The sequence below is a fragment of the Neodiprion fabricii genome, chromosome 3 (assembly GCF_021155785.1).
Source record: "Neodiprion fabricii isolate iyNeoFabr1 chromosome 3, iyNeoFabr1.1, whole genome shotgun sequence".
NCBI classification, from domain to species: Eukaryota; Metazoa; Arthropoda; class Insecta; order Hymenoptera; family Diprionidae; genus Neodiprion; species Neodiprion fabricii.
Genome location: NC_060241.1, coordinates 17,796,654 through 17,806,143, shown reverse-complemented (window position 1 = coordinate 17,806,143; position 9,490 = coordinate 17,796,654). Strand labels below are relative to the sequence as shown.

The window sequence follows — 9,490 nt, the reverse complement described above, 5'->3', positions numbered from 1 at the left end:
CTCAGGTGCATGTTCAATTCCTAGCCTGATTGCCCCAATACTTAAAGAAACATCAGCTGGTGACACACAACCATGAAATACAACGAATTCGAAAGGGGACACCAAACTGGTGTTCCTTGTTAGATGCATACGTTTGAATTTACCGATTTGGACAATCTGAGTAATCTCTGGTTGACATGCAAAAAAAATGTCTACCTGAATCGTGTTCATAAGGTATACATCCTAGTAAAGTGGATTCTCACTCCCCATAATTTGAGCAGATCAGAAATCATTGATGCGCCTCTGCGATTGGTTAGAGGCTACCGTAGTCAATCTTATTCCTGATCAGTTTAAATAAGGAGAGTGAGAATAGACTTTACTTGGGTGTATATTCGTCTTAGGATCTGACTTTGGTTGTACTAGGCATTTAAATATTGTAAGTGTATTTCGATTTTTGGCGAACTCCATCCACGTTTTAACAAATTATTCTTCGTTACCAAAACTTGATTACGTAAGATGGTTTGGGGTGTTGAATAGTATATTCAATATTGGGCTCGCGCTTTTCCATTTTATTAAGAAACGTAGTGAACTATGTGTTTGTACTTGAGATTATGATACAACAATATTGTATATAAATAGTGATATCTCATAGAGACCGCTTATTTTTTACATATGCAGTCTGATAAGTTTGTACAAATTACAATCAATAAGTTATACAGCAGCATTAATTACTATTTAGGCTCATTCGTTCAAAAACAATCTTTCTTACATATATTCGTACATATAGATTTACACATTTTGTTACATTGCTATTAACTGCCATATTTGTACACGCTACTTTGTTGCTATACAGAAATGATCATGACATAGGTATATTACAAAAAGAGGCTATTGAAAATTTGTTATGAATATGGATTTTAATCCATACGAAAAGTGGTATCTGAATGTTTGCGAGGAAAACCGTGTACGTTTTATCACACAAAATAAAAATATCTACATAAATGACACTCATTTTCAAATTTCACGTGTTGTGAGTATGTTACAATATTTACAATGGGCATATCCCGTTATCACCATTTTTCTTCATTTTTTCGTATTATTATAAGAATATAGTTTCATATAGAAAACTAAGTCTTTTTCGTATTAAAGGTGAATGTCTTATGACACTGTAAAACCCCAAAAGACAAAGGATGATAATAAAAGCAATTCTACTGCACAAAGCTGCGATAAATCAATATATTTCACCGAAAATGGTCTATTGATTTGGTGAATATGATCAGTAATGAAATCGCAGTAAGAGCATAATAATACTATTCAAAAATGTTAAAATAAACTGTGCGATTATTACTTAGAAACCCTAATTATCAGTCAGAATATAAATTGAACTAAATCATAATCAATAGTACCGAGAAAAAAATTCTTGACAAACGATATTTTTGATCAGATTACAGAGCTTTTAAATAAAATTTTCATTCTTAAATTTTAAGGATAAGAAAATTCCGTTTTTACTTATCGACTAAAAGAGCAAAAATGAAGTCATGCAATCAGTTTAACCCTGTTGCAGCATATTACCTGCAAATTGAACCAACTGCCAAATGCTTGGCTATAAATGTAAACCCTGCTTGATGCGAAACATATAATATGAGGAAACATTTGTTTACTTATAAAACGTAGCAGTTGCAGTACATTGTCACTATTACCTAAGTTTTGGACTGCAATCTGTATTGCTAAGATAAATCGCACGGCAACTTCGACACACTGTCATGACGAATTACTGTATTGTTTTTCTTTTTTTTGATTTTTCTTTTTTTATGTTTTTGTGATTTTGTAATTTTTTTTAAGAGAAATAAGTTGGACACACTGAAACACAGGAGATACTTCATCACCGCACACAATCATTTCCGGGTCCACGGCGAGTTAGCTGAGACTTTTTTCGCTTCATTGTAACAGTTCTCATATTCGGACTCTGATTTCCACTGTTACTGTTATTATTGTTGCTGTTGCTATTGTTATTGTTACTGCTGCTCATATTATTTTGCTGTGGATGTTTCACCTTATTTTTGCCAGAATTATTGTGGCTTACTCCGTGTTGATAATTTCCACGCGAGTTGTGCTGATTATTAACTGCAAATAATTAATATTACACATGATTGGAAATGAAAAGGTAACCAAAAAAATATATCTTCATAAGTTAGCTCATGCTATTCTGCATATCACATTAATTGCTCTTCAAGAAAAATCAATTAGCAATTGTACTGGTTAAATATGTAGTGAAAATATATGATAAATATATGATAATAGTATGATATGTACCATGTGCATTTGGTTTGTAGTGTTTCTTTGGCTGATGTTGCTGACGTTGCTGGTCATCGTAAGTATGATTATCCTCATTTCTTTCTTCTCCTTTACCCTCAGCAGTATTAGGTGAATTGCCACGACTGCATTCAGAATCCTATGAAGAAACGGCGTTAACCAAAGTATGGTTCGTAACTTCGACTGGCAACTTCTTCATTATTGTAAAACATGACGTAGGTAAACGTCTTTTGCCAATTAGGGGGGTATATGCAGTCAAAGATGTTGAGAAATTGATTTTGTATATCCCTATGCGATTTCAAAATACCTCTATTATAAAGCAGATACAATATTTGGCCTAGCATAGTTTTCATCGTCTTGAAATTGATAAAATCTATGTTATAAGATATGCAGTGTTTGCATATATATAGGACAGCTAAGTTCGGAATGCTTTTTCTGCCAACAATAAGCTTTATGTGTTACACATTTACCGTGTCACTGGCAGGTGCAGAAAGAGTTGATGCATCTGACCCTGTAGAACTGGAAAGAGAGTCCGTCTCGCCAAGAGGCAGTGGGAATGTTTCTTTAATCCATTTTCGATACTCAATCACTTCGTCTGTTACCCGAATTATTCTGCCCAATATACTGTAAGTTGATAACATAAATCCTGATATTATACACAACTTCTATCAATATTCGTTACTGTTGTATATAACAATAAGATCATTGCATAATAAGTACAACTGAATCAGAAAAATGAGACCATACATGTTTTTATGTTTCTTGTAAATTGCATCATCAAGTATAACAAATTCATTTAAGAAAAGTGAAATCTTATGTATACAGAAAAATCATATATTCAACTTTTGTCTTCGATAAACCTTCATACTATACATATAGTTGTCATTTGTAGTTGACAATACACACTTCACAGAAATTTTAGATGTCTCTCTGACGCGTTTCAAAATCAAACAGTTACTTCTTTTTCTGGAGTTATCAAACCTATGAGATAAGATGCTGTTCTTTTTTTTTTTTTTTCATTTTCATTACTTTTTGCATAGTCTGCAGGAATATCTTTGAATAGTCGAATACATAGCCAATAGAAACATATTCTGAATTAGACCATAACTCTGTAGCAATTAAATCAATTCTTTTTTTCTGTAAAACATGAAGCAATTGCGATTTGAAACTAAATAAAAAGTACTTCCATCTCATTTTTCTTCATAAACCACAGAAGCTCAAATTACAGGACTAGTAGCAACTAATCTATTTCAAAAATGTTAACATTGTCATTTTAATCAACTGTATAAATTACTATAAAACTACGAATGAAATCTAAAATGGTCATTCTTCAAAGATTTTACCATGTGAAGTCAATAAAAAGAACAATAATGTACCGTATATGTTGAGATGTATATAATATTGGAACACAGTAGTACAAAAAGAACAAAAAAAACAAGTGCAAGGTGTATTGCATAGGTAAGACAAATATATATGTTTCAAAATATTTTTCTCGAATCATCCATTTTGTTAAGAATTCTAATAGTTTCACAGGTAAACTCTGTTCGCGTTTTAATAAATCTAAAGTTAAGCCATGCTATCAGCCTTAACATGATTTTTTGTGTTCTGTTTTTTCTACGTATCATTTAATTTAAGATTTAGCATCGCGTCATCAATGCAGTTGAGATTTGTGCTTACCTTACTTTGTTTACATCATTTACCAGTATATTGAGAGGACTGACTGCTTGAGACAGGACAGAATAAGCCCAATCAAAGGCTTCCTTTACATAGAGAGCTCCGTAGCTACTACGACCAATGTCATTGCCTGGTGCAAGCGGATCTTCAATGCACAGAAGAGAAGGTCTGTGTCCATCGATCATATCACGTTGGACCTGTAAGTTACCATCAAATGATCAATTAAGGGCATGCTTAATTTATAGTTTAGATCAGACTGCAAGCAATAAACTAAATAACGATCATACAGTCTACACAGAAAAACAATAAAATCAACCTTGAACCAATTATTGTTCATGAAATTGAAACTACTGCAAAATCGTATTCAAATTTTAGTAACAGTATCATAAATACCTGACCCTCTATCATATGTAACAAGAAAACTGCAATATAACTGGACATAATTTTAATTACACATATGAAAGCAGCAGTATTTTGATTCGATTATAAATTATAGTACAATATGCTGCGTTTAGTAGATTGAGGAAACCAACTCTACTATGAAAGACTCTCAAAACTGCACTCAAAAATTTTGAATTCGTGATAAGAATCAAAGAACTAAATGTTGTCGCCTTGATTTGGGAGCCCAATATCCCCCAAACAAAATTTCTGACAATGTTTGTGAGATTAATAAGGTAGTAAAATTTTTAGTGATTTTCATTTCTGTAATCAGTGAGTTGCAACAATTATTCTCCTATTCAAAAATTGTTGTATCAACAGGTAATACAGAAAGTTTAAAAACGAATTGAAATGTCAGAATAAAACTGGACGTACCTCCTCTTTAGATATGTAAGTACCACCATCTTTGACTCTAATACCAGTTTTAACATAATTGAATTTCCTGCCATAGAGTTCTAGAAATTCAATCAATAATACACCCAAATTAGCTTTCGGACAATAGGCATTCTGTCTAGGGTGTAGCTGCAAGATAATTTCATTGCCGTTAATACATGTCACGGTATTAGTATGGTAAAGAATTGATCTAGTCTAAGAAAGATACAATTTTCGAGTATCAATAAGAACGAACGCAAATGTTGGTAATAATTACCTGCAAAAAGCTAATAGTCATCAGAACAAGACTGTAGGACGAAATGCCACCTGTGAATACTTCGTTCAGGTCTCTTTGCAACAAAAATTGTTTTAAAACCATGACAAGTTTGTCAAGTACAGGGAACTCATGTTTGTACGAATTGATAAGTTCTGCAGATTTAACGCCATTATCCATGTTGAAGCTGATGTCCATCTTGATTTCAGTTTCTTTGTCAGTCAGCTTCACAATTGGTACGCTAGCTTTGTCTAGTACTTTGATAGATGTTGGTTCAGCTATATTGCGGTCCAGCAGTGCTCGTTCTAGTGTTCTTAATGGAAGCATTTTCCACATACCAATTACAACCAGGTCAATGTCACTGTTGGGAACGTATTTATTATTCATCGTTATATGCAATTTCAATAAACATAACAATAATTATTTCAACTTTATGATATGTATGCATCAAAATCGTAAATACTATTCACTTTCACAAGTATTTCCAGGCATAACTAATATCTAGGACAATTTATTTCCAAGTTTGGACCTAAGGGAAATAGTTACCTTGTAGGTAGATATAGCCCAGTACGAAAGCTTCCAAAAACTTCAACTTTCGAATTGGGCCACAAGTCGTGTATCACATCTTCTATTCTTTTTACGACACGTAATCTCAATTTCTGCTCTTCCACGGAGGGACGCATGTAAGTGAAAAAGTCCTCGATCTCCTGGTGTAACCTGATAGAAAGTACACACAATATTAAACCTGTATGTGATGAAATTAATATCATTCATACAAAATTCAAAGAAATAGTAAATACATTTTTGAATCGTTTAACAGAATCATTTATACATATTAAGTTTCTATCAATCAAGCTCAAACTCAAATTATCACTAATATTAATTGCAAGTTCTAAAGATAAATGAATGCAGGCCAGTGCAATATTTTACTTCAACGTTGTCATTTTGTGTTTCGGACAGCTAACCAAATTTTATTCACCCATCAAGAACTTACTACAGCAACTTAATACTAGCAGCATTGCGAGATTTCGATTTACCATGATTTATTGATGTTTCAAATATATTTTTGTACTGTAAAATAGGTTGCAATTTTTCCTAATTATCCAAAGAAAAGATGAATTGTTTCCAAATGATTTTCGAAATATTTAGTCATACCACGTAATAAAAATTAAAATTTTTATGGCATCGCAGTCAAGTATAAAATTACATATTCTAAATTTTGTCGCATTTGTTGCGGTGGTACCTAAGAATATATCAATAATAGATTAGAAGGAGGAAATTTTTCATAGCACTCTCAAGACCTCTCATCATTTACGCATCTATGATGAAGAATTTTTGCACAACTCTCTAATTTACACAGCTTGTAAGCCATTCTTTACTAAATTGGTATAAAATTTTTTACATCTGTTCTTCAATGTTCGTTCAATCTACATACATTTCGATATGTCTACATTGAGGTTCAATATACTCAGCTAAGCAAATTAGCTAGCTGATTCAGTCCTTTTCGTTTTTAAAATCAAATTGTTGAATAAAAATTTAGGGTTGTCATTCATTATTTATGTCAGAATAATGAATTTCTAATCTCCACTTTTTCATTAAACAACTTAAATTTGATAGTCAAAAATGTAAAGGAAAAAATGCTAGAATCTTAATGTTGCTGAATTTGCATTTTGGAGGTGAATCATAAAATTAACTACAGACCAGAACATGAATAAAAAACAATCTAATGAACTTGAATTACGGATGCACAAATTTAGTTTTTCATAGTATTGCTACACCATTGATTCGTGATTTTATTATTGTACTCCATTAGAATTTTCAAGTTTTAAATAAAATTCTTTGCTTTTCCAATTTTTCAGATCTATATCAGTTTGACACAGTGAAAAAATCTGTGTACCATTTAAATGAGACCAATTTTTTTTTCCAACCCCTGAAACGTTCGTATTTGGAGTAAATGAATCTGATACACTAACTAATATTTACGAACTTCAATCTCATTAAAGAAAATTTTTGTAACGTAATACTGGGATTCAAGTTTTCCTAGAATAAGAGATGGGATATTGCACTTTGGTAAAGAGCACAGAAACAAGGACGACAAAATTATTATCAGCAGTTGCAGTTGATGTTACATAACTTATAGAGCTGTTATTGAACGAACACGTAAAACATACATATCCAATTAGTATAATGCGTCCGTATTCGTTGACCGCTGGTCTCAAAGTTCGATAAACGAACGAGTGATGGTCTCTATTATAAGAATTTTTGTCTTTCACCATTCAGTTTCACTTTCAGTCACAACTTTACACCTATTTCTCAAAATCCCTTCAAATAATCACAATCTAAGCAATTCTAATTCATGTCACTATATTATTTCAAGCAAAAAATGTACTGTATGTGTAATCGTTCTAAATTAGCAGAAATGTAAAAAAAAAGTTGAAGCACTAGTAAAGTAAGGTTGAAATTTATTGTGTTAATACGACAGCACACGACGAAAAAATGTAGTTACTTCAACTGTGAGAAGATCGAAGAACACGTAAATCATATAGATGAATTATTTCTGGAATAATCAATTTTATGTTTATATCCTACCAGTCTACAGTAGAAGTCTTCATAATTGCTGAAGAGACTTTATTTTTTTATCTATACGTTTGTGATACTAGCATTGTGAACTTCAATTTAATTTTTAGCTGAAATTATATACCCCGAGTTTACAATGAAGTCAAGCAAAAAGTATCGGTCGTCTTTGCATGTACAAACAGAGAAAGCTGCATGATTTAAATTTCGATCAACCTTTCAAATTCCAATTGTGTTCCTTCTTTATTTCTTGACCTGCGACTTTTTTTTAAACCTACCAGGTTTACTGTTTACTTGAAAAAATGAAAAGTTTGCTAGCCGCCCTGCAATTTATAAGATTATATATATAAATGGCAGAGTAGAAAACCGCCACCACTACGCATAAAGCAGTTTTAGTACAAGATTTGCTAAACAGAGATTTATCGCATGCAAATAAATATGTAATAGAGATTGTGCGATATTCTAACATAGAGGTTGATGAACTAAAGCATGTTCAACGTAAAGCAGCTGAATATGTACATTGCACAGCTGATCAGTTAATAACGGTTGATTCATATATGAATCAATAGTTGCAAGACTTGAAAAGGAGACGATGTTATAATTTCGATAGTCATAAAAATCGTGGGAAAAAAAGAGAAAATATTCAACATCAGAGATGTAGTCGAATAGTTTGATTTAGGAGCGTGTTTGTCGAAGATTAGAATAAGTAGAAATATTGCCATCTAGGTGATAACTGAATGGAAAGTAGGTGGGTAGGTAGGTATGTAATGTGTCAGCGTGTCGGTGTCCTTGAATAAAATCTCGGCATGTGATGGACCTAACCTCACTCCTCGCGATGTGGCGGAGACATACGGTTAATGAGGAGGTGGGTAATGGCGGGGTGGATATGATAAAAATGGAAAAGTAAGAGGCGGCGGCATGATAAAATTGTCTCACCCAAGGACTCCCTTCAAGTAATGCTTGTCCGGCTGACGCCAGGGACAACCGCCGTATTCTCCGATCAGAGCATCGGAATTGTAGTTCATACCGTAAGTACTAGCGCGGTTGTCGCCTTTCCTCCTCGACGGATTGTAATAAATGTTACAGGTACTGAGTTGAACGCGCGGTGCTAAACGATCCTCCCCGACACGACTCGACACCGAATCTAATGATATGTAATCCTGCTGCACTTTATTACCCATCGCGTTGGACGAATTGTCGGTCTTAAGTGTCAGGATATCAAGTCTCTTTTCAGCAATTTCAGCCTCCCAAAGTTGTGACCACAAGACCTTAGCGGGGCCGAACTGCTCGGGTTGAAACCAACCAATGTTAGGATCCATTAAATGAATCGGTCACTTATTACCTACAACTAATTAATTCGACAAACTAGTGTTCAATTTGTTTTATCGATTTATTTTAAAACTGTATAATTAATCTTTAATTATTTCCGACACCACGAAAAGACCATGCATACAGGTTGCACTGATTTATCTCCAATAGATGTCGTCCCCGCGCCGCGAATCTTAATACGCTCTATTATGCTCCATTCACACCGTCATTCTACGAAACCAGCGCTGTATCACTATCACGATCAGTTTTCCCTTAGGTCGTGATCTTGTGAGTTGATTGGCTTGTGTTGCCATGACGAATAGAAATTGAAACCTTAAGCCCCGGGAAAAGAATTTGAATCAAAATTGAAATAACCGTTAGACTATGAAGTTGGATTGAACACATTTATAGATAGTTTTCATTCAGAAAGAAACTGCTCGCGTTATAACATAAAACAAAACTTTACAAAAAACGTAAATTATCTTAAAGTTGAAGAGAAATTGGAAGCGAATTTTTTTATTTGGAGTTAAAGACGAGAGTTGTCTTTTCTACAACGGA

General features: G+C 33.3%; 1 protein-coding gene across 3 annotated transcripts; it reads right to left on the bottom strand.

The window, feature by feature from the left end:
- Nucleotides 1-1,706: 1,706 nt before the first annotated feature.
- On the bottom strand, nucleotides 1,707-9,141 carry LOC124177615 (non-canonical poly(A) RNA polymerase protein Trf4-1-like). Of its 3 annotated transcripts, XM_046560171.1 has the most exons (8): nucleotides 8,561-9,132; nucleotides 5,597-5,767; nucleotides 5,054-5,411; nucleotides 4,780-4,926; nucleotides 3,970-4,163; nucleotides 2,763-2,916; nucleotides 2,293-2,431; nucleotides 1,707-2,103 (listed from the first exon to the last, which is right to left on the bottom strand). In XM_046560171.1, the coding sequence occupies exons 1-8, from the start codon at nucleotides 8,941-8,943 to the stop codon at nucleotides 1,862-1,864; spliced, it is 1,788 nt and encodes a 595-aa protein (XP_046416127.1). In that variant the 5' UTR covers nucleotides 8,944-9,132; the 3' UTR covers nucleotides 1,707-1,861. The 3 variants fall into 3 exon arrangements, with proteins under 3 accessions (XP_046416127.1, XP_046416128.1, XP_046416129.1); XM_046560172.1 differs by lacking the exon at nucleotides 4,780-4,926 and having other exon boundaries at nucleotides 8,561-9,135; XM_046560173.1 differs by lacking the exons at nucleotides 1,707-2,103; nucleotides 2,293-2,431 and adding an exon at nucleotides 2,438-2,580 and having other exon boundaries at nucleotides 8,561-9,141.
- Between the last annotated feature and the right edge of the window lie 349 nt (nucleotides 9,142-9,490).